Below are 26,101 nucleotides of genomic sequence, written 5' to 3' on the forward strand. Positions count from 1 at the left end.
AACTCATGGACTGCAAGATCATGACCTGAGCTGAAGTTGGACGTTTAACTGACTGAGCAGCCCAAGCACCCCTATTGCTGGTTATTTTTAATATTTAAAACATTTAAGTTTATAAATTTACACCAAATACAGTTAAGTTTTATGACTTGCAGAATGTAGTAAAAGAAAATTCATAGCTTCTTGATATTATGCTTTTTGTGACTATATTTCTAACATTGTATTTTGAACATTTTAAGGTGTATTTATTTATTTTGAGAGAAAGTGTGCATGCAAGCAGGGGAGGGGCGGAGAGAGAAAGAGGAAAGTCAAGCGGACTCCACGCCATCGGTACAGAGCCCCACGTGGGCATCTAACCCACAAACTGTGAGATCAGGACCTGAGCTGAGACCTAGTTGGACACGTAACCAACTGAGCCACCCAGATGCCACCTAATATTGTATTTTCATATTCTCTTTAAATATTTCTATTTTAATATTTATTCTCTCAAATTCAAGAGAATGTTTTAAAGCGGTAACTAGTTAGGGTTTTTCCTGTTAAATTTCTGTTTTCTTTCATTTTTGTTAAAATATCTGCTGTGGGGGCGCCTGGGTGGCGCAGTCGGTTAAGCGTCCGACTTCAGCCAGGTCACGATCTCCCGGTCCGTGAGTTCGAGCCCCGCGTCAGGCTCTGGGCTGATGGCTCGGAGCCTGGAGCCTGTTTCCGATTCTGTGTCTCCCTCTCTCTCTGCCCCTCCCCCGTTCATGCTCTGTCTCTCTCTGTCCCAAAAATAAATAAATGTTGAAAAAAAAATTAAAAAAAAAATATCTGCTGTGTACACTTTCTGCCTTCTCTCAATTTCCTTTATCTCAATTTCTTATAGGATTATTGGGTCATACACTTTCCCCTATAAATTCTATACACATTATTCCGTTTTCTTCTAGTGTTTTGTTGTAGAGGAAAAGTCTAAGGCTGCTGCATTTTTTATTTTTACATAGGTTAACTTTTTTGTTCTTGGATGAATGTAGGAAATCTTTATCCTAAATTTTTTGTCAAGTAATCTAGACAATTATATTTTGCACTGAATTTTGACTAGGACATTATGAATGTTTTCAATCTGTACACTTTTTTTTCTTATTCTGGAAAAATATTCCATTGTACATTTTATGATTGATTTCCATTCCAATTTTTCTTTTTCTTCTCCCTCAGGAACACCAATGATTTATTTGAATTCCATTTTCTGCTCCCCATATCCGTCATTAGTTCTAGTTACAGTTCAGGTCACTTTCCTCCACATTCCGAAAGATCTTATCAATTCTGTACTCCCCCAAACCACTTATCTCATTGTCTGGTGTTACTTTTCCTCTTCCATGTGGATTTCATATCTGCTATGATATGCCTGTGATATCTAGAATTTTATTTGATTACCGACAGCTCTTTTGTTATGTGTACTCTTCTCGCAGCATATTTTCCCTCTTATGTTTGGCTGCTTTTGTTACATTAAGATCATGTTTACTTGCACAACTTGGCTGGTAACAAACATGTTTCCTAAAATTTTTTGTGGAAGATAACTTTCAGAAATATGTCTGTCTTCTGAGTTTTTATATCATCTGATTTGGGGGTCCCTAACCATACTATACAGTAAGATGCAGGCTTAAGGTTGATCTTACAAGCAGAGTTTATGAAAACTACATCAGTCTCCCCCTTTGCACCACCAAATGTAGCATTCGCTGATGCCAGTGCTCTTCCTTTCACTGCTTAAATACTTTTTATGAGGCATCTCAGCCCGTTCTTGGTGCTGTAACTAAATATCATAGACTGGGTAGTTAATAAACAGCAGAAATTTGTTGCTCACAATTCTGGAGGTTAGAAGTGTGAGACCAGGGTACCAGAGTGGTCCAGTGGGGACCCTCTTCCAACTCACAGATTTAAAGAATCATCATGCCATGAGTAGAGGGGCTAGAGATCTCTCTGGAGACTTCCAAAGCACTAATCCCATTCATGAGGGCTCTGCCCTCCTGACTTAGCACCTTCCAAAGGCCGTACCTAGTAATACCATCACCTCTAAGAGTTAGGTTTTGACATAAATTTGACAGGTTCACATTCAGACCACTGCATGAGATTAACTACATTTTCATAGAATTTCTCATCTTTCCACATCTGGATGGTGTGCCAGAAATGTGGCTTCTGCATACATACATACATAGGAAGAAAAGAGTTTATGAGTCACACAGTGGGATGGCTTAACCTATAGTATCTGCTTGGCTGGGAACAAGTGCAGTGTAGCTTAATTTCCTGGACTGGGGAATCGCCATAGCAGTAAGACAATGGCTTTGTCATCTTACCAGGATTCTCCACACCATTCTGGTTCACAAGCTAGAGCTTATATAGTCCAAGAAGTTGCTCTCAAACCCCACTGGCTATTGGAGTTTCTACCAGAATTTATATATTTTTTTTCTTATTTTTCCTTATGTTGTGGTGATTTTGCTCCGTTGCCTTTGAAAAAATACCAGACTCAGATTTTTCATCTGCAATATGAGGATGACACCTAGCATAGGAATTGAGAAAATTAGAGAAAATATATGTAACAGTACATAAAGGGCCTGGCTTACAACTACTACATAGTATTTATATTAGCATTACTTTCATGCATATTTTAAGAGGAATTTGGGAGAGGAAGTATCTATTAGGTACTACCAATATATTAGCCTAGAAATCCCATCTGTTTAATTTCATGGTCACCTTAAACTGGAGCTATTTAACTCAGAGGGAATTATGATGAATCTATAAACATGATTACAGGCATCTATTTTTAACCTGTTTCTGAAAAAATATTCCTTTTTGAAAAAAACCTAGTATTTTTAATAAAAATATAAATAATTGAAAAGTACATTCATTAATAGTGGTACCTGGCCGCCTCAGTTGGTAAAGCATGTGACTCTTGGAGCCATGAGTTTGTGCCCCAACTTGGGTGAAAGCTTATTAAAATTAAAAAAGAAAGACACATTAATAAAATATATCAATATGCTTTCTAGTCTTATTTAAGGTTGATTTGAACTCTAACAAATTGAGGGTTTCCTGTCAGGGAATCTGATTTAAAAAATTTTTTTTAATGTTTATTTATTTTTGAGAGAGAGAGAGAGAGAGAGAGAGAGAGTGAGACGGCACAAGTGAGGGAGGGGCAGAGAGAGAGGGAGACACAGAGTCAGAAGCATGCTCCAGGCTCTGAGCTATCAGCACAGAGCCCAGCATGGGGCTCAAACTCACGAACCATGAGATCATGTCCTGAGCCAAAGTTGGATGCTCAACCGACTGAGCCACCTAGGCATTCCTGTATGTTTTTTAAAACTAGTCTTTCAAATTTTAGAAAACCAAAAAAGGTCATTATTGTTTAAGACTGTTTAAATTCAGGACTTGCAAAGACTGTGTATAAATTCATGTCAAGGGAGAATCATGACCTGCATTTGGTACTAGGCTCTCTCTCAGGAGCAAGAACACAAGCTTTGATGTAGATCCTCCTAATTTTATGTCCAACTCGTTCACTTACCAGCTGGATGACATCTAGCACTTTATGATGTTTCCAAGGCTCAGTTTCCTCATCTGAAAAGTGGCTTGCTATAAATAAATCTAAAACACTTAGCAGAGGATCTCTCTCTATATATATTTTTTTCATGGTGTAAAATCCTTTTTATTTTTTATTTTTTTAAATATATTAAATTTATTGTCAAATTGGCTTCCATACACCACCCAGTGCTCAACCCAAAAGATGCCCTCTTCAATACCCATCACCCACCCTCCCCTCCCTCCCACCCCCCATCAGCCCCCAGTTTGTTCTCAGTTTTTAAGAGTCTCTTATGCTTTGGCTCTCTCCCACTCTAACCTCTCTCTCTCTCTTTTTTTTTTTTTGATGCTCAATAAAATTTTTATCTACCTCTCTACCCATCCATATATGCTTAATATAGAGAGACAGAAGTTAATTCCTAGACTGGATGCCTCGACATGTTAGTAAATATTTCTTCTGAACCTCAACAGGATCAGGAAGATCCCTATAGATTAACCTCAGACACTGAGTACTGGGAAAGGGTTAAAGAACAGCAGGCACATGCACCCAATGTTTATAGCAGCGTTATTGACAATAGCCAACCAAAGTATGGAAAGAGCCCAAATGTCCATCAACTGGTGAATGGATAAAGAAGATGTAGTATATGGAATATGGAATATGGAATATTACTTGGTGATCAAAAATAATCAAATCTTGCCATTTGCAACAACGTGGATGGAACTAGAGTGTATTACGCTAAGTGAAATAAGTCAGTCAGAGAAAGACAAATCTCATGATTTCACTCATATGTGGAATTTAAGATACAAAACAGATGAACATAAGGGAAGGGAAGTAAAACTAATATAAAAACAGAGAGGGACACAAACCATAAGAGACTGTTAAATACAGAGAACGAACTGAGGGTTACTGAAGGGGTGTTGGTGGAGGGATGGGCTAAATGGGCAAAGGGCATTAAGTAGGGCACTTGTTGGGATGAGCACTGGGTGTTATATGTAAGTGATGAATCACTAAATTCTGTTTCTGAAATCATTATTATACCATATGTTAACTAACTAACTTGGATTTAAATTAAAGAAAAAAAAGAGCAGGCACAATGGACTACCAAAGCATCTGCACCCTATGCAAATCAGGATATGCTTCTTTTCTCTCCCTTTTCACGAAAACAAGCTAACATACATTTCTGTGACAGGCTGCGGAATAAGGATGACATCTTCAAACATGCCTTTACCAGCATCCTCCTCTACTGAGAGGATTGTCCAAGGGAGGGAAACAGCCATGGAAGGCGAGTGGCCATGGCAGGCCAGCCTCCAGCTCATAGGTTCTGGCCATCAGTGCGGAGCCACCCTCATCAGTAACACGTGGCTGCTCACAGCAGCTCACTGCTTCCGCAAGTAAGTTCTGGAGGCTGCTGGGAGTCTTTCCCTAGTGCAATTTCATGTAATTGCACAATGCCTTATATTGTTGTGAAGAAAAAATACAGTGTACTTTGAAGATGATATTACAATTATCCAAATAGCTTTTAAAATTTTATAAGTGTATTTTTTCTACAGAAATAGTGTAATCTTAAAAATTGTGTTTAAGACAAATCTTTGTACCTTAGTGTTCATGAAAAATTATCCCAACCTTTGTGAACCAGTGTGGATGTCCTTGACATCATGAAAATGTTCTTGACAGCATGTCAGGGGCCCCAGGCCATCTCTCTCTGACACTAACCAGCTGGATCTATCACATACCTGGGCAAGCCATTTAACTTCTGATTTTCAGTGTCCTTATCCATAAAGTATGGATTGAGCTGGGCCTTTTAAATGAGGTCTCCTTTCTGGCACATAATGCATGGAGTGATAGGGTATTCCTATAATTTATTTTTTTAATGTTCATTAATTTATTTTGAGAGAAGGAGATAGAGATATCAGGTAGGAAAGGGACAGAGAGAGAAAGAGAGAGAGAATCCCAAGCAGGCTCTGTGCTGGCAGCATGGAGCCCAATGTGAGGTTCGAACTCACAAACCATGGGATGATGATCTGAGCTGAAATCAAGAATCAGTCACTTAACCAACTGAGCCACTCAGGCCTCCCGGGATAGGGTATCTCTATTTGATCTACTCAATTGGTTTATGAGTTCCTTAAGGACTGAAATCACATATGTCTTCTTATCTACCAGAATTCTAGTTTTCAAAAGAAATCTTCAGCCCTAAGATTTCTGCATCAAATAAAACATTCCTTTAAAGTATAAATAAGTAAAACAGCCTTCCCCATCTCCAGCTCCCCACCATGTCCCTTTCCTCCCCCTCCCCACTCCCACACCCACCAGTCCTGCTCATCCTGAAGCAGTGCAGAGTACTTTGAAAATCACTGATCTTTCTGGTTTTTCACTAAGAAGTTTATGATTCACCAGCATTGTAATCCTGTATGAATGAGGAAATCCCCTTTATGAGTTCTCCTCTGTGTGATTTCCTTCTACATAAGTTCCCTTTACATAGAGAATTTCAAGTTTATATATACAGTATTTCTAGTCATTCCTCACAGGAATAATTAGAAAAAGAGGGAACTGGACTTTGAGGACAAATAGGGAGGTAAAGAGATAATAGGACTAGACAGAATTTCCTTGTAATACAAGCTCGTGAGAGAGAAAACCTTCTGTGTGAAGGGGGAGCCTGAAAAATACTAAGAGGGACTGAGAAAGCCAGATCAAAGGGATTGGGGGGTAGGAAAGAACCTCTAACAGCCTGACATGGAGTTAAATCTGCTTAGCCCTTGAATATTGGGGTTGTGTATGGGCAGAGGGCAAAAAAAAGAACCTGTATACACATGAGGGTTTGTGAAGCAGGCCAGATTATACTTTGTCCCAAAGATCATGGTAAGACCCAGAAACAAGAGCCAACAAGTGAGTCATAAAGTTAGAATGGATGAAGTATCTGATACACAGGGAAAATGCCTCCTACTATCCATATTACCCAAAACAAAATGATTTTCTACACATTTCATTGAAATTATAGAAGAAAGAGAATCTGAAGAGTTTTTAATGAACAAGGAATTAGAAGATTGACAATTAATTATAAAATACCCATTACTATTATTAATCTAAACAAAGCATGGAAATTCCAAAATATCTTCAAGAGCTTTTGCACTCGCATTTGTCTCATTAATATTTTAAACTCTCTGCCTTAAGGCCAACAACTGCAAATTCTCTCACCAGACAGATTTTTCAGGAGCATAATCCCAATAGTTGAGAGAAATACAGTCTCAATCTTTTTTAGATGACACAGGTAAGCATCACAAATCTTACCCTGTGATTTTCTTTGCAGAAATAAAGACCCAAGTCAATGGATTGCTACTTTTGGTACAACTATTACACCACCTGCAGTGCAACGAAGCCTGGGGAAAATTATCCTTCATGAAAATTACCATAGGGAAACAAATGAAAATGACATTGCCTTGGCTCAGCTTACCAACCGAGTTGAGTTTTCAAATATAGTCCAGAGAGTTTGCCTCCCAGATTCATCTATAAAGTTGCCACCTAAAACAAGTGTATTTGTCACAGGTTTTGGATCCATTGTAGATGATGGTGAGTGGTTCAACCTAATATACTTAGTACACAATTGTCTTGAGCTCTAACAAGCTGTCCTAGAGAATCTCTTTAGACTTTTCATAAAAATAATGATGGTTCCAATGTGTACAGCCCAGAGCAGAACAGGAATTTGTAGGTTACAAAGGAATCAAGTCCCATTCCTTGAGTTCACAATTAATTGGAGCAATGATGAAAAAGGGGTGAGGCTAACTGAGAACAGCATATCAGACTACTTTAGGTGCTACAAGAAGGGACAAGATACTATGGGACTATAAGGGAGTAAATGATTCTGAATTGTATATTTCCCAATGTAGAAGCTCCTAGTTAGCATATATTTCAGATCACAGTCTTACGGATAACTTTTTCTTTCTCTTTTCTTTCTTTCTTTCTTTCTTTCTTTCTTTCTTTCTTTCTTTCTCTCTTTCTTTCAGTACTTCCTCATTTAATGGGGATTTATGATGACCATAAACATAAAAGTGTTTTGTGAATGTTTTGAGAATTTTCATCTTGATTATTTAATTTAACATACATTTCTTTTCACCTGTCACCTCCTGGTTGGTTCAAAGACATCAGTTCTAAACTTTCATAAATTGAAGACCAGAATTTAATATTTCTAGGTACCAGTTCATTTCACTCTAAATAGAGAGATTAATTGAATATTTTAAAATGGGAAATAAGGGGTGCCTGGGTGGCTCAGTCAGCTGAGTGTCCAACCCCTGATTTTAGCTCAGGTCATGATGTCCTGGTTACTGGGTTTGAGCCCTGTGTTGAGCTCTGTGCTGACAACATGCAGCCTGCTCAGGATTCTCTCTCCCTCTCTCTTTCCCTACTCACATACTCTCTCTCTCTCAAAATAAACTTAAAAAAAAAAACAGATAAAATAAAATGGGAAATAAATGTTTAAGGTTCTGTCAAAGATACCCTGAAAAAATTAAGAGACAAATGTTAATATATATTTACATTTTTTATAATGTTTATTTATTTTGAGAGAGAGAGAGACAGAGCATGAGCGGGGAAGGGGCAGAGAAAGAGGGAGACACAGAATCTGAAGCAGACTCCAGGCTCTGAGCTGTCAGCACAGAGCCCGATGCAGGGTTCGAACACATGAACTGCGAAATCATGACCTGAGCCGAAGTCGGACACTCAACCGACTAAGCCACCCAGGCACCCCTGCTAATATTTAAATCTGGATTTTTTTTCTTGACAGAACTCTGTTATATGTGAAATTTCCCAAATGCCCCATGCATCTCTAGCATGACTTTGTGAGATGTTGTTATAAGTCTCTTTTTGTGTTCTCTTCTCTTATCACTAGTCTAAGACTATTCACCAGCAGCTTCAATCTGGAACCATATGCTATTTACCTTCTTCTAAAATCCAGTCTACTGTGTACTGGCATCACATTTATGGCATATTGTGGGCATTGGTTATTTTTCCCATGCTTCAAGGCACCTGTAAATAATTTGCTACAGCACAGAGTAGGGAACATAGCTCTGTGCAGCTCATGTACTGGTTTTTACTTGAATATCTTTCAGAAAATCAATGTACTTCCCTGAGCCTTGATTTCCTTATACATAAAAGGCTACTGGTTAGTCAAGATCAGTGTGATGAACCCTCTCCTCATGAAAAAGAAAAAAAGTGTAGACACACACACACACACACACACTATTACATGTAGTTGTAAGCATTTCTCCTTTTTTTATGTTTATTTATTTCTGAGACAGAGACAGAGTATGAGTGGGGGAGGGGCAGAGAGAGATGGAGGGACACAGAATCCGAAGCAGGCTCCTGGCTCTGAGCTGTCAGCACAGAGCCCGACGAGGGGCTCAAACTCACAGACCGCCAGATCATGACATGAACTGAAGCTGGACGCTCAACCGACTGAGCCACCCAGGCGCCCCAGTTGCAAGGATTTCTAATGGCTTGAAGATTCACAGATATGATATAATATTGGGGTATGCATATGCATGGTTCCTTGAATTTAGACATTTATGATACAGAACATAAATAAGGCAATAATTAATTATAATTAATGTTAATAAAATAATCTTTTGATTTTGTGCTTTTGTTCCTAGAAATATACAACACATAGTTATTCCATGTCTTAGATACAGTTATATTCAAAGAACATATTTTTTGCTCGTGTGTGTGTGTTTGTATGTGTGTGTTTATATAATAGGACCCACGCAAAACAAACTTCGGCAAGCCAGGGTGGAAACCATAAGCACGGATGTGTGTAACAGAAAGGATGTGTATGATGGCCTGATAACTTCAGGAATGCTATGTGCTGGATTCATGGAAGGAAAAGTAGATGCGTGTAAGGTAAGTCCAAAGTCAAGTTCAAAACTTTGAAAAGAAAATTCCCATTAGCTATTTATAAATTTGGCATACATTTCCCCTAGCAGAAAAAAGTCATCTATTTCACCAAGAATTCAGCTTATTTAATAATCATAATTTAAAAAGTTCTTGTATTAAGTATTTACTGTATGTCAAGCCAAGTGCTTATTTCATTTAAAATAGTGAAATCAAAGAGGTACTATTTTTACAAATTGGGAGATTAAAGTCTATTGCTCCCTATTTTTGGTTCAAACAATTACTCTTCTGTTCTATTGTTATTTTCTTAAACAGAATTGGAAACAAAAGACAGAGATCTCCTCTGAAGATCACCTTCTTCAGCTCTGGCATCATATCTCATGTATCTTACTTTCATCTCCTGGCCTCCAAGTGTCTGTGTCCCTCCCACTATTAATGATGTTAACACCTGAAACAGGTTTCTTGTCCATCCCAAGCCTGCATTATTAACACTGGCTCATTTAAATGCTGGATCCTTAGTTCCTAGACCTCCTACTCCCATTGATCTCCACTTCTGAGCCACATTTCTAGGGCCACATTTTGAGCCTTTCATCTCTAAGAACACTGATTCCCCAATCTTCCTATTTAACTTCCTGCCTGCATGTCAAGCTATTCCTGCTCCCTTGGCCATACCCTTTATATTATACCCTTGTCTACCCATCTTCACTCCCCAACTTACACAGCCTACACAAATGTACATTATGTCCCTTCTTTGTTTTATCTTTACCTTCACCTTCTATTGCCATCCAACAGACAATTTATTTAGATGGTTTATTGTCTGTCTCTCCCACTAAACTAGAATATAAACTTCAAGAAGGCACGGATTTGGGGGGTAGTCTATTTAATTCACTATTGTATTAACAACACCTAAATCAGTGTCTGGCACAGATATTTGTTGGCCAAATAAAATACCACTTTTCTTCAACTTCATAAAGACCTATAGACCATCGCTTCTCTGCTTTATCACATTCCATTAATCCTTTCTTCCATTGTCCACTTGTCCAATTTAGATTTCACTCTTAATCATTTTTTGAACACTTTTGCTAATATCCTAAGTTCTCTTGTTGATCTGTCTTTTCAGTGCTTCTGTATGACAAAGTCCCAAAACCGGAAGAACTTTACAATCTACTCTCTCTCTCTGCCTGCACCAAGGATGTCAAATGCTCCTGGAAAAAATACAACACAACACATTGGTTCCACTTTAGGTTTCAGATAACAAAAGTGACAATCCTACTATTTTTTTTCCAAATCTACCTTTCTCTGAACTTACTCAACATTTTCCACTTTCCTTAACTTCTGGTTTTTTCCAACCTCTTTATTTTCAACTGATAATTTTGCTTCCCAGTTTTCAAAGAAAAGTAGAAATCGTAAGTGAAGAATTGCCTCATCTTCCAACACCATGAATGCAGACCTGCCTTCATCTGAACCCATAGTTAACATAGTTAACATTTCTCTTATACCTAGCTCCTTCTCTACTCATATCTCTCCAGTTAGGGGGGAAAAACCTCTAACTTTTTCTTGACTTATAATACCTCCAGCTAGCACTGCATCTTATCTCTTTACCGTGAAATATTTGGGAAAATGTCTATATCCATTGTCTCAATTTTCTCACCTCTCACTAACTCTTCAAACCATTTCAGTATGATTTCTGCCCTTTCACTTCAAAATAGCTCTTCCGGAGGTTTTCACTAACCCATCAATGCCCTTCAGTAAATGTATTTTTGTCCTATTCCTTTTTTTTCCCCTCTTAGCACCATTTAATAATGCCTACCACTCCCTCTTTCTTGTCTTCCTTGGCTTATAATGATTTTCAACTTGCACCTCTGTCTACTTCTTCTCTGTTTCCTTTTCAGGTTCATTCTCCTAATCTCAGCCATTAAATTTTGATCTATTCTATGTCTGCTCCTCTTATTACTCTATACTTTCTCCCTAGAGGATCTGATTTTCCTCTTTAGCTTCAAATGCCATCCTTTGACAGATGATTCATGAATTTATACGTTTAGCCCCAACCTCCCCTTTTATCTCCAGATTTATATATTCAACTCCTACTTGACAACTCCCCTTGGATATTTCAAAGATATCTCAAATTCAGAATGTTGCACCTGATTCTGTTCTTTTTCCCTTCCCACCTGACCCTCTTCCTTTATTTTGTCTCTGTGAATGGCATCCCTTTTCACTCTGTTAAAGCAGAAAACTAGAAGACATTCTAGCTTTCTTTCCCTCCCCCACACCCAACAGATTACCTAATCCCATGGATTTTACCTCCTTTTCCCTACTTTTTCCTCACACTCCCCGATCTAAAAGAATTATTCATCTAGCTCATTTCCTTATATTCACACTTATGCTCCTATAGTCCATTAGTCAAATGAAAGCCAGGATGATTTACAAGATGTTAATCTGATCTTGTAAGCCTCCTTCTTAAAACACTCCAGTGGTTTACCTTCAGTCTTAAGATAGAAAATATAACTTCTAAGCAAGACCCTCAGGGTTTCTCCAGGACTAGTTTTCTTGACCTTTACAGACTCATCACAGTCACTTGCCCCCTTGTTATCTTCTCTCCAGTACTCCTTTTTATCCACGCTGCCCCAGGCTTTTGCATATGCCAGGTTTCTTCATGTCACAGAGCATTTTCAGTACTGTTCCCTTTGCCTAGAACATGTTATATAGCCACCTCCCTTTTCATAAAGGTTAAATTCTTTAGATATCAGCTCAATTACATCTCATCAAGGAAAACTTTCCTGACCTCCCTGACCAGTCCTATTCCCCTATGTATGTTTCCATAGCATTTACCATAGTAGTCACCTTGCATTTATTTGTGGGCTTGTTTAATTTAATTTGAGAGACAGAGACAGAACATGAGTGGGGAGGGGCAGAGAGCAAGAGAGACACAGAATCTGAAGCAGGTTCCAGGCCTGAGCCTGGGACACATAGCTGGAACTTATTAAGTACTTCACAAAAGAATAAATGAATGAGGTAGAACAGGCACAGAGAGCTTATATATTTTACCCTAAGTCACATAGACAGTAATTGATAGAGCTAATCCTAAAACATAAGCGGTTCAAATACCAAGACCACACTTTTAACCTCTACATGTATATCTGTTTATGTACTTAACTGTCCTTATTCCAAAACAGATTTAGGAGTGTTTATATAAAATTCAGCAAGCAAGCATAATTATAATTAGGTGCATGAAAGCCAAGGAGACCAAGAATTAGTCTATAACATTGAGTCTAGCTAAGAATATTTGGAGATCATCAAAACTTTCCACCTATTCCCATATATACTAACTTCATATTTAATATTTTGTATATATACTTACTAACCCATGAAAAAGCGTCTAATGAAACTAGCAAGGGGGCACCTGGGTGGCTTAGTTGGTTAAGCATACAACTCTTGATTTCAGCTCAGGTCATGATCTCATGGTTCCTGAATTTGAGCCCTGCATCAGACTCCATGCTGACGGTGTGGAGCCTGCTTGGGATTGTCTCTCTCCCTCTCTCTCTGCCCCTCCCCAACTTGTGCTAGTGCCGTCTCTCTTTCTCTTTCTCTCTCTCTCTCTCTCTCTTTCTCTCAAAATAAATAAACTTAAAAAAAAAACTAGGACTTAAAAAAAACAAGGATGCTGAACCAGAAATAATGTAACCATTGCACTTTAAAGTTTAGAATAAAATTTTAACTCAATTCAGAGAAACATTATCTAATCTGTCTCTAGTCTGGCTGCATGTTCTGCATGCCAATTTCCTTTTTGTCTGTGGAAGGGAGATGATTGCAGTGACCTACCTCCCGAGTAAGAGTTTATAATTCTAAATATATTTTTGTTTTTTCTCAAGGGCGATTCTGGTGGTCCTCTGGTTTATGATAATCATGACATCTGGTACTTAGTTGGTATAGTAAGTTGGGGACAATCATGTGCTCTTCCCAAGAAACCTGGGGTCTATACACGAGTGACTCAGTATCGAGGATGGATTGCCTCAAAGACTGGTATCTAGTGTGAATTGTCTATGAATTATATGCATGGCATATGAAGCTGAAATTCCTGCATATTGTATATTATTTATATTCATGCGGTTTGGATCAGTGCTTTTTCTGGATGTCAAGAAATCCTCTGACTCAGACCTATGTAATATCATGAAGTGGTCTTTGCACACAAGTGACCGAACTCTTTCTCTACCCTGTGGGAGGAAGACAGAGCAAATGGCAATAGCACCAACTCCTCACAAGGGAAACTGTGGTACTTATAATAAGAGGACTATTTATAATGGTTTCCCCCAGTGGAAGACAAGGAACATCATTTTTCACAGGATATGACGAGCTGCCAGGGCTGCCAAAAACTTACTCACAGTATATCCTGGAGCACCTGTGACTCTTGTATCAAACAGCTGTCTTCCCTGAGAATTCACAGCTTCAACATTCAAAGACTGATGGCTGGACGTTCACTGGCTAGAATGGAGAAGCATGGAATTACAATATAACTTGAACTCTAACCTGTGTTTCTAAATAATAATACAAAGCATTATCATTAATAAGACTTGCTATTTAGAAGATGTTTGGGTGTACCTGAACTTGCTGTTAACACTTACATACACAAAGACTAGCTTCAGGATAAAAGCTGTATTGTGAAGGAGTGTTTCTGATTTATTCTTTAACAGCATCTTGCCATCCATATATCAATTGAAGTCAGGCCAGAAAGAAGAAAAAGAAGAATCTTGGGAGCATTTTTCCACGTGTACGAGGAGGATAAAAAGAACTGATGGGACATAGGCTAGTTGAGTTGCTTTCAAATGAGTAAGAGCAAGAAAAACACACCTTAGATTTTCGGTGGAATGAGCTATCCAATTATTTATTTAGAAATATGTACAGCAGCATACAGTAACTGGTGCTTTTGTAAGCATAGAATTGTAAAGTCTTCAGCTCTCTGCCAGGTCAGATATCTATCAGGTTGGGAGAACTGATTTGCATAAGCACTTCGGACAGTGCCTCACATATATTAAGCACTATGTGGATATTTCCTGTATGTGGAGGAAAGGAATGCCTCCATGAGTTTTAAGATAAATTAACTTTGTCGAATGAGTGAATGGCTTTGAGACTTAAATACAGCTCAGAGTCTAATGGTAGAGAGCACAGCCTTTGGAACCAGACTGCCCAGGCTAAACGTTGGTTTTGCCACGTATGAACTGTGTGTCCTGATGCAGGTTTCTTGACATCTCTGTGCATTAGCACTTTTATCTCTACAATTAGAATAAAAATAATACCTACCTCACATGGTTGTTATGAGGATTAAATGCATTAGTAAAAGTAAAGCACTTGGAACAGTGTCTGCACACAGTAGTCTCTCAATATGAACTAGCTACTGTCAATTATTATTAATGTGCTTTGGACTCAATAAAACAGTATATTTTTTAAAAGCAGTCCCTTCTTTAAAATCATGTAATTGATTTAAGAATGTTTAAATTACACTGTAAAAAAAAAAAACCCTAAGTGATCTACCGGATTTTGAAAATCATGTTTTGATATCTCAATATGTTTAGGACTATGTCTGGTTATAGACATAGTTGTAGGGTGTGTGGTCATCAGTCACCGGGGTTGTGACTACAGAGATGCAGCAGTATTCATCTTCAGGGTTCACATGTACGACCAAAGTGCTTGATTTCTTGTTCTGATATATCAGAGAAAAATCTAGCCTTTCTATTTCTTTAATGACAAAGTTTTGTTAATTTACATGTATGTATGTTTATCTGTAATATATGTAAACAAGATAAATATAACTTAAAAACTTTCCTAGTTATCATTTACATCTTAATATTGAGGTACAATAAACACAAAAGGGTCATCCACTCACACTCTCCTTTAAAAGGAAAATGTCACCACATTTCTGAGTTGATGACTGCTAATAACTAAATATCAATAGAAGCAGAGTAAAAACTTGAATGTTTATACTTCCTTCTATGCAGAGAAACAAAGGCTTCCTAGAGAATATTTAGCATATTTAAGATGTATTTGATTCAGAATAGACCTTTTTATATTAAAGCTAAACATAGTCTTTTGTAGAAAGAGGAAAACAAATCTGTCTACAAAATCAATAAATTTCTACTGTGTAAGTTCTCTAACAATGCATATATGCTTTCCTGTAACTATATTTACATTTCATAAGACTGATAGCTTTTTTGCATAGAAGTGCCTGTGAAACTGCACACTGATTTAAATGATTCAATGCTCAGTTCAAATTCAATTCAGTGACATTTTAACACAAATGAGAGCAATAAATACAAAAGGCCATAAGTAAATCTGAGAAATGGAAAAGTGGATTTTTAAAACAGGATTCATATGTCCTATTTTTAGTTTGATACCTGATCTGTTGAGTGGTATTATAGGAGTCATGCAATGTATTTTACCTCATGTTTTCCATCTACTAAATGGGACATTAACTATCTACCTCATGGGATTGTTGTGAGGCTTTCCTGTTGAATAATAAGTTGAAAAGTCAAAGAATGTTTAAAGCCTGCTAAACAAATGTGAAGTGTGTTATTGTAAACTGATATCAGTACAGATGATGGTGCAAATACAGTAAGATTGTAAAAAAAGGTTGTATTTTTTAAAATAGCGTTCACATTTTTACTGATAAATAGTATCGCCTTGTGAATTTTGCAAAAATATTGTGGTTAAAAAAAAAACAAATAACAAACAAACCTGAGTTTTGCCTCCTGTGTTGTAAATGTTATAGTAATACTCTCATCTTAAAAAAACAAACAAACAAAAACCACTAAAATTTGCTTGACATATTGTTTTGAAAGACAGGTCAAATCCATTAAACTGACAGTAAACAATACAGCACATAATCCCTGTGGAATCCTGATGGCATTTGGGGTGCCATGAGAACTAAAGGGTTCGTTTTTAATGCTAGAACAACAATGGACCAAAATTTTTGCAATGTTTAACCATCTCTCAATGAAATTCACAATTCAACAATAAGAGTAAAAGTACATCAATGGGAATCTACCTTCTTCAACTGAATAAATCTGTCACTTAGTTAATATGTTTGTTTGAGGGTGAGGGGATGTATTTAAGGCATTCCTTCATGCACTCATGAGAGTGAAAAATAACCTTGTTACAAATGACTGGAACCCTTGTGGCCAGTCTAGTCTTCCGCCACTACTCTCATCTGTTATGTGGCTGTCACTAGCCAGGAACATTACAGTTCTAGAAGTTGCAGGAATTAGATTGTTGCCAGCTAATGTTTCTCTGTGCAAAAAAAAAAAAAAAGTGAGGAAAATTAAATTCACATAGTATTCAGCAAAGTTTCATTGGACCAAAACAGTTTTACTGTTAAGACAAACAACAAAAGTATATCCAACTATACCTAAGGAAAGGAGGATAATTTTAATGAGGCAAAGTTGCAGGGCTAGGTAAATTGTCAGCAAATTTAAAACCTTAATATGGTATAAATTAAAAATCTAGGTTATATTTTATATAATGAGCAGCAAAAGAACTCTACTAAACAACCAATGTCTTTCTCTTTGCTCTTTTCACTGCTTCATTAGAAAATCTGTTTTATGAATAGATAAAACACAGAAAGCCAACTAAAATTCAGCAAATTAAAATTTTTGATTGAGTTGTTTTTTTTTAATGTTTATTTATTTACTTTTGAGAGAGAGAGAGGGAGCGCATGAGCAGAGGAGGGGCAGAGAGAGGAGAGAGAGAACCCCAAGCAGGCTCCACACTCAGCACAGAGACAAACCACCGACTGAGCCACCCAGGTGCCCTAAGCTGTTTCTGTAAATACTTACAATAAACATTCTTCTACAGATTTCAATATTTTCCTTGCCTTAAAGTTTTAACATGGCTAATAAGAAATGCAATCATGTCATAAAATTAAAAATCATGTCATAAAAATTAAAAACTTCGCTTCCAACTGCTTCAATCTGTGAAATGCAACATTAATCTACCTACCTCATGATGTTTATGAAACTTTCCTGTTGAATAATACCATCTAAAAATCAGAGAATATTTAAAACCTGTTTGAAAAGTGCAAAGTTTATTGCTGGATACCGATACCAGCATGGTTGATGCCAAACTTGCACTAAGATTGTCATAAATTTTTATACAGTGTTACCATTTTCATTTAGCAATACTAGTTGCTTTGTGTATTTTGCAAATTCCAGTGTTTTGTTGAATTACATTTAGTATTTTTTTTGTTAATGTTTTATTTATTTTTGAGAGAGAAAGAGACAGAATGTGAGTCAGAGAGAGGCAGAGAGAGAGAGAGGGAGAAACAGGATCTGAAGCAGGCTCCAGGCTCTGAGCTGTCAGCACAGAGCCCAAGGCAGGGCTCGAACTCCAAACTCAGAGATCATGACCTGAGCCACAGTCAGATGCTTAATCAACTGAGCCACCCAGATGCCCCTTTAGCGTTTTCTTGAAAAGAAATAATATATAATCCAACTCATGTGTATTATTATTGTTAATTTATTGCAAAAAGAAAAATAGGCAAATTAAATTGTTGTTCACTTGATAGCTTTAAGAATGATTATAATCCAAATTCATTTCATATAAAGCATATTTTATTATAACATGTTAGAGAACTCTATAATCAATCTAGTGGCAACATTTTATTTTATTTTGATTTTAAATGTTTATTTATTTTATTTTTGAGAGAGAGAGAGAGAGAGACAGAGAGCAGGGGAGGGGAAGAGGGGCAGAGAGGCAGAGAGAATCCCAAGCAAGCTCTGCGCTGTCAGCTTGGAGCCTGAAAGGGGCTCAGACTCACAAACCTCAAGATCATGACTTGAGCCAAAATCAAGAGTCGGAAACTTGACCAACTGAGTCACCCAGGCACCCCTCTGCTGGGAACATTTTAAAAGCTATTGTGTAGTTGACAGTGGAAAATATCAAAGGCACTCCAAAATTAGCATTTAACAAAGTATACTTTAAAGAGTCTGCTTTGTAATATGTTAGTCTATATTTGGATTATTAAAAATTCTTTAACAAAGGTATGCAATAAAGAGTAAGCTAACCAGTTGTCATAGCTTTCCTTGAAGTTCTATTTTTATATATTTTGGTCCATTGTCAGAATCTATATCCCTACTTTTATTTAAAAAATGTAGTTTCATAAATAAGGAGATCATCCCATGGTATTGTCTGTAAGAGATGCTCAGATGTCCCCCTTTTAAATATTTCCAGGAAGAGAAATTTCATAAATGCATGGGATTGCCTTCCTAATGGTTTTAATAACCCCCTTTGTCTGTATTGTCAACCAAGGAAAAGCGGCTGTAAAGCAACCAGAAGTGTTGACTTGGGGTCTTAAGGATTGCAATCCAGGAGACAGAGTGGACAGAAATTAAAAAGTGTGCTCTGGAGGTGCAAGCGGGGAGTGCAGAGTTATCAAGGCAAAAACCACAAGGTGACACAACTTGTTTCAATGGAATTATGATTGGTGCTGACAGAGTTAAACTATCTAACACACTTGTTGGCTACTTAGCTAATAGGTGGGACCTTATCTCTATTTTAGTCCGAAGTACAGGATGTGTTCCAGAAGGCGGTCCACATGTAATGGACAAGTTGCCGCTGACAAAAGTAAAAAACCCGTGGTGCTCCAAAAATGGAAAGAGGCATGCATAAACTGCTTCCTCAGGGTCTTCCCAACCCTATTTTGAATGACTCTCTTAGCAATGCTTACTTTACCTTTGAAATCTTTCACAGTATTCAAAACAAGCACTTTTTGCCGAACCTCAAACCTGTGTCCTCTTGTTTAGATGTAAGTGGAGATTACTGAACTCCTGGGATTCACTCCACTAGTGTTTGTCCTACAAGTGATAATCCTCAGGGAAAGAGAATTAGAAGACCAAATGAACTTAGGCTGAAGTGCACTATGGAGAAAAGAATTTAAAAATGAAGAGGAGAGATCAAAAGAATCTGAAAGTAAAAAGGAAGCCATTGGAAAGACAAATATTAAGTACCAGCTACTTAATAAAAGTTTCAGAGAAAATAAAATAGTTGGACTACTGAATAAAATATTTTTTTAAAGTAAAGGGATGATTGATTTATCTCTTGAAAAAATACTATAGGAACATTATAACTATACTTTTTGAGAGAGTGCACACAATTGTATTGGCTTAACTATTTCTGTTTTTATCTTCTAATCCTTATGTATATTTTACAAAGTTGACGTTAAAGCATATATAAAATTATGGGGTTTTTTTCTGAGATCATATTATATATTTTTCAATGACTATGTGTTTGGTATAATTATTTTTTCAGGGCTACCTTTGAGTTGCTACATCAAATTGTTATATTACACAGACCTTGCCCAGAATGACAGGTTAGTCTACTGTCAACCAAATTTTATACTAGGGTCATGAGCTATAACCTAGGCATCCTTCCCTTCCTCACTCCATGAATCCCCTAGCCCTGCACCAAATGAAGAGCCCTGTAATCACCTACCCTTTCCACCTTTGCTTCTTTCCCGTTATGCTTATGGTTTCTTTTCCTCCTCATACTGTTCTTTTTCTTCCCTCCTTGGTTTAAAACCTCTTTACTACACTCTTTCTCAGCTGATTCCACTGAGTCTTCCTTGCTTCTTTTTATTAAAATATTCCTAGACCCTCAACCTTTTCACAGAATGCTCCCCAGAGCTTACCAAAATCTGGATGCCCCTATCTAACATATCCCTTCATTTTAGGCTTTCCAAGTGATTGTCCTTTTTCTCTGAGTGTACTATTCAGTCAGAATTCCTCCAACTCTTAATTACAAGCTTCTAAATACTTGTGTAGTCTTCCAACAATTACTGCTACACACTAGTATAAAACATGTAGTATTTTTAGAAATAAAAGAATGAGGGAGTTGCGGCAAGATGGCGGCTTAGGAGGACGCTGGGCTCACCGCACGTCCTGCTGATCACTTAGATTCCATCTACACCTGCCTAAATAACCCAGAAAACCGCCAGAGGATTAGCAGAACGGAGTCGCCGGAGCCAAACGCAGACGAGAGGCCCACGGAAGAGGGTAGGAAGGGCGGCGAGGCGGTGCGCGCTCCATGGACTGGCGGGAGGGAGCCGGGGCGGAGGGGCGGCTCGCCGGCCAAGCAGAGCCCCCGAGTCTGGCTGGCAAAAGCGGAGGGGCCTGACGGACTGTGTTCCCACAACAAGCGCGACTTAGCGTCTGGGAAGTCATAAGTGAACAGCTCTGCTCGGAAAGCGGGAAGGCTGGAGGACAAAGGGAGGGAGAGCTGCTGAGCCCCCTGACAACAGAGCTCAGTTTGGTGGGGAACAAAGGCGCTCGCCAGCGCCATCTCCCCCGCCCATCCCCCAGCCGAAATCCCAAAGGGAACCGGTTCCAGCCAGGGAACTTGCTCGCTCAGCGCAAACACCCAACTCTGTGCTTCTGCGGAGCCAAACCTCCGGCAGCGGATCTGACTCCCTCCCGCTGCCACAGGGCCCCTCCTGAAGTGGATCACCTAAGGAGAAGCGATCTAAGCCTGCCCCTCCTGCCCCCGAGCACCTTGACTACCCACCCCAGCTAATACGCCAGATCCCCAGCATCACAAGCCTGGCAGGGTGCAAGTAGCCCAGACGAGCCACGCCACCCCACAGTGAATCCCACCCCTAGGAGAGGGGAAGAGAAGGCACACACCAGTCTGACTGTGGCCCCAGCGGTGGGCTGGGGGCAGACATCAGGTCTGACTGCGGCCCCGCCCACCAACTCCAGTTATACACCACAGCACAGGAGAAGTGCCCTGCAGGTCCTCACCACGCCAGGGACTGTCCAAAATGACCAAGCGGAAGAATTCCCCTCAGAAGAATCTCCAGGAAATAACAACAGCTAATGAGCTGATCAAAAAGGACTTAAATAACATAACAGAAAGTGAATTTAGAATAATAGTCATAAAATTAATCGCTGGGCTTGAAAACAGTATACAGGACAGCAGAGAATCTCTTGCTACAGAGATCAAGGGACTAAGGAACAGTCACGAGGAGCTGAAAAACGCTTTAAACGAAATGCATAACAAAATGGAAACCACCACAGCTCGGCTTGAAGAGGCAGAGGAGAGAATAGGTGAACTAGAAGATAAAGTTATGGAAAAAGAGGAAGCTGAGAAAAAGAGAGATAAAAAAATCCAGGAGTATGAGGGGAAAATTAGAGAATTAAGTGATACACTAAAAAGAAATAATATACGCATAATTGGTATCCCAGAGGAGGAAGAGAGAGGGAAAGGTGCTGAAGGGGTACTTGAAGAAATCATAGCTGAGAACTTCCCTGAACTGGGGAAGGAAAAAGGCATTGAAATCCAAGAGGCACAGAGAACTCCCTTCAGACGTAACTTGAATCGATCTTCTGCATGACATATCATAGTGAAACTGGCAAAATACAAGGATAAAGAGAAAATTCTGAAAGCAGCAAGGGGTAAACGTGCCCTCACATATAAAGGGAGACCTATAAGACTCGTGACTGATCTCTCTTTTGAAACTTGGCAGGCCAGAAAGAATTGGCACGAGATTTTCAGGGAGCTAGACAGAAAAAATATGCAGCCGAGAATCCTTTATCCAGCAAGTCTGTCATTTAGAATAGAAGGAGAGATAAAGGTCTTCCCAAACAAACAAAAACTGAAGGAATTTGTCACCACTAAACCAGCCCTACAAGAGATCCTAAGGGGGACCCTGTGAGACAAAGTCCCAGAGACATCACTATAAGCATAAAACATACAGACATCACAATGACTCTAAACCCGTATCTTTCTATAATAACACTGAATGTAAATGGATTAAATGCGCCAACCAAAAGACATAGGGTATCAGAATGGATAAAAAAACAAGACCCATCGATTTGCTGTCTACAAGAGACTCATTTTAGACCTGAGGACACCTTTAGATTGAGAGTGAGGGGATGGAGAACTATTTATCATGCGACTGGAAGCCAAAAGAAAGCTGGAGTAGCCATACTTATATCAGACAAACTGACTTTAAATTAAAGGCTGTAACAAGAGATGAAGAAGGACATTATATAATAGTTACAGGGTCTATCCATCAGGAAGAGCTAACAATTATAAATGTCTATGCGCCGAATACCGGAGCCCCCAAATATATAAAACAATTACTCATAAACATAAGCAACCTTATAGATAAGAATGTGGTAATTGCAGGGGACTTTAATACACCACTTACAGAAATGGATAGATCATCTAGACACACGGTCAATAAAGAAACAAGGGCCCTGAATGAGACATTGGATCAGATGGACTTGACAGATATATTTAGAACTCTGCATCCCAAAGCAACAGAATATACTTTCTTCTCGAGTGCACATGGAACATTCTCCAAGATAGATCATATACTGGGTCACAAAACAGCCCTTCATAAGTTTACAAGAATTGAAATTATACCATGCTTACTTTCAGACCACAATGCTATGAAGCTTGAAATCAACCACAGAAAAAAGTCTGGAAAACCTCCAAAAGCATGGAGGTTAAAGAACACCCTACTAACGAATGAGTGGGTCAACCAGACAATTAGAGAAGAAATTAAAAAATATATGGAAACAAACAAAAATGAAAATACAACAATCCAAACGCTTTGGGACGCAGCAAAGGCAGTCCTGAGAGGAAAATACATTGCAATCCAGGCCTATCTCAAGAAACAAGAAAAATCCCAAATACAAAATCTAACAGCACACCTAAAGGAACTAGAAGCAGAACAGCAAAGGCAGCCTAAGCCCAGCAGAAGAAGAGAAATAATAAAGATCAGAGCAGAAATAAACAATATAGAAACTAAAAAAACTGTAGAGCAGATCAACGAAACCAAGAGTTGGTTTTTTGAAAAAATAAACAAAATTGACAAACCTCTAGCCAGGCTTCTCAAAAAGAAAAGGGAGATGACCCAAATAGATAAAATCATGAATGAAAATGGAATTATTACAACCAATCCCTCAGAGATACAAACAATTATCAGGGAATACTATGAAAAATTATATGCCAACAAATTGGACAACCTGGAAGAAATGGACAAATTCCTAAACACCCACACGCTTCCAAAACTCAATCAGGAGGAAATAGAAAGCTTGAACAGACCCATAACCAGTGAAGAAATTGAATCGGTTATCAAAAATCTCCCAACAAATAAGAGTCCAGGACCAGATGGCTTCCCAGGGGAGTTCTACCAGACGTTTAAAGCAGAGATCATACCTATCCTTCTCAAGCTATTCCAAGAAATAGAAAGGGAAGGAAAACTTCCAGACTCATTCTATGAAGCCAGTATTACTTTGATTCCTAAACCAGACAGAGACCCAGTAAAAAAAGAGAACTACAGGCCAATATCCCTGATGAATATGGATGCAAAAATTCTCAATAAGATACTAGCAAATCGAATTCAACGGCATATAAAAAGAATTATTCACCATGATCAAGTGGGATTCATTCCTGGGATGCAGGGCTGGTTCAAGATTCGCAAATCAATCAACGTGATACATCACATTAACAAAAAAAAAGAGAAGAACCATATGATCCTGTCAATCGATGCAGAAAAGGCCTTTGACAAAATCCAGCACCCTTTCTTAATAAAAACCCTTGAGAAAGTCGGGATAGAAGGAACATACCTAAAGATCATAAAAGCCATTTATGAAAAGCCCACAGCTAACATCATCCTCAATGGGGAAAAACTGAGAGCTTTTTCCCTGAGATCAGGAACATGACAAGGATGCCCACTCTCACCGCTGCTGTTTAACATAGTGCTGGAAGTTCTAGCATCAGCAATCAGACAACAAAAGGAAATCAAAGGCATCAAAATTGGCAAAGATGAAGTCAAGCTTTCGCTTTTTGCAAATAACATGATATTATACATGGAAAATCCGATAGACTCCACCAAAAGTCTGCTAGAACTGATACAGGAATTCAGCAAAGTTGCAGGATACAAAATCAATGTACAGAAATCAGTTGCATTCTTATACACTAACAATGAAGCAACAGAAAGACAAATAAAGAAACTGATCCCATTCACAATTGCACCAAGAAGCATAAAATACCTAGGAATAAATCTAACCAAAGATGTAAAGGATCTGTATGCTGAAAACTATAGAAAGCTTCTGAAGGAAATTGAAGAAGATTTAAAGAAATGGAAAGACATTCCCTGCTCATGGATTGGAAAAATAAATATTGTCAAAATGTCAATACTACCCAAAGCTATCTACACATTCAATGCAATCCCAATCAAAATTGCACCAGCATTCTTTTCGAAACTAGAACAAGCAATCCTAAAATTCATATGGAACCACAAAAGGCCCCGAATAGCCAAAGGAATTTTGAAGAAGAAGACCAAAGCAGGAGGCATCACAATCCCAGACTTTAGCCTCTACTACAAAGCTGTCATCATCAAGACAGCATGGTATTGGCACCAAAACAGACACATAGACCAATGGAATAGAATAGAAACCCCAGAACTAGACCCACAAACGTATGGCCAACTCATCTTTGACAAAGCAGGAAAGAACATCCAATGGAAAAAAGACAGCCTCTTTAACAAATGGTGCTGGGAGAACTGGACAGCAGCATGCAGAAGGTTGAAACTAGACCAGTTTCTCACACCATTCACAAAAATAAACTCAAAATGGATAAAGGACCTAAATGTGAGACAGGAAACCATCAAAACCTTAGAGGAGAAAGCAGGAAAAGACCTCTCTGACCTCAGCCGTAGCAATCTCTTCCTCGACACATCCCCAAAGGCAAGGGAATTAAAAGCAAAAGTGAATTACTGGAACCTTATGAAGATAAAAAGCTTCTGCACAGCAAAGGAAACAACCAACAAAAGTAAAAGGCAACCAACGGAATGGGAAAAGATATTCGCAAATGACATATCGGACAAAGGGCTAGTATCCAAAATCTATAAAGAGCTCACCAAACTCCACACCTGAAAAACAAATAACCCAGTGAAGAAATGGGCAGAAAACATGAATAGACACTTCTCTAAAGAAGACATCCGGATGGCCAACAGGCACATGAAAAGATGTTCAGCGTCGCTCCTTATCAGGGAAATACAAATCAAAACCACACTCAGGTATCACCTCACGCCAGTCAGAGTGGCCAAAATGAACAAATCAGGAGACTATAGATGCTGGAGAGGATGTGGAGAAACGGGAACCCTCTTGCACTGTTGGTGGGAATGCAAATTGGTGCAGCCGCGCTGGAAAGCAGTGTGGAGGTTCCTCAGAAAATTAAAAATAGACCTACCCTATGACCCAGCAATAGCACTGCTAGGAATTTATCCAAGGGATACAGGAGCACTGATGCATAGGGCCACTTGTACCCCAATGTTCATAGCAGCACTCTCCACAATAGCCAAATTATGGAAAGAGCCTAAATGTCCATCAACTGATGAATGGATAAAGAAATTGTGGTTTATATACACAATGGAATATTACGTGGCAATGAGAAAAAATGAAATATGGCCTTTTGTAGCAACGTGGATGGAACTGGAGAGTGTGATGCTAAGTGAAATAAGCCATACAGAGAAAGACAGATACCATATGGTTTCACTCTTATGTGGATCCTGAGAAACTTAACAGGAACCCATGGGGAGGGGAAGAGAAAAAAAAAAAAAAGAGGTTAGAATGGGAGAGAGCCAAAGCATAAGAGACTGTTAAAAACTGAGAACAGGGGCGCCTGGGTGGC

At 38.6% G+C, this 26,101-nt stretch overlaps 1 protein-coding gene across 2 annotated transcripts in view; it reads left to right on the forward strand.

Moving 5' to 3' along the window:
• LOC122478843 (transmembrane protease serine 11F) overlaps positions 1-16,140 on the forward strand; it is a 94,324-nt gene extending 78,184 nt beyond the window's left edge. For both annotated transcript variants that reach the window (XM_043572567.1, XM_043572568.1), the window contains 4 exons: positions 4,728-4,929; positions 6,843-7,102; positions 9,282-9,424; positions 13,285-16,140. In XM_043572567.1, the coding sequence (XP_043428502.1) occupies positions 4,728-4,929; positions 6,843-7,102; positions 9,282-9,424; positions 13,285-13,443 (764 nt within the window). In that variant the 3' untranslated portion in view covers positions 13,444-16,140. The remainder of the gene's footprint in view (positions 1-4,727; positions 4,930-6,842; positions 7,103-9,281; positions 9,425-13,284) is intronic.
• Positions 16,141-26,101: the final 9,961 nt, after the last annotated feature.

This window comes from Prionailurus bengalensis, chromosome B1 (assembly GCF_016509475.1).
Source record: "Prionailurus bengalensis isolate Pbe53 chromosome B1, Fcat_Pben_1.1_paternal_pri, whole genome shotgun sequence".
In the NCBI taxonomy this organism is placed as follows: domain Eukaryota; kingdom Metazoa; phylum Chordata; class Mammalia; order Carnivora; family Felidae; genus Prionailurus; species Prionailurus bengalensis.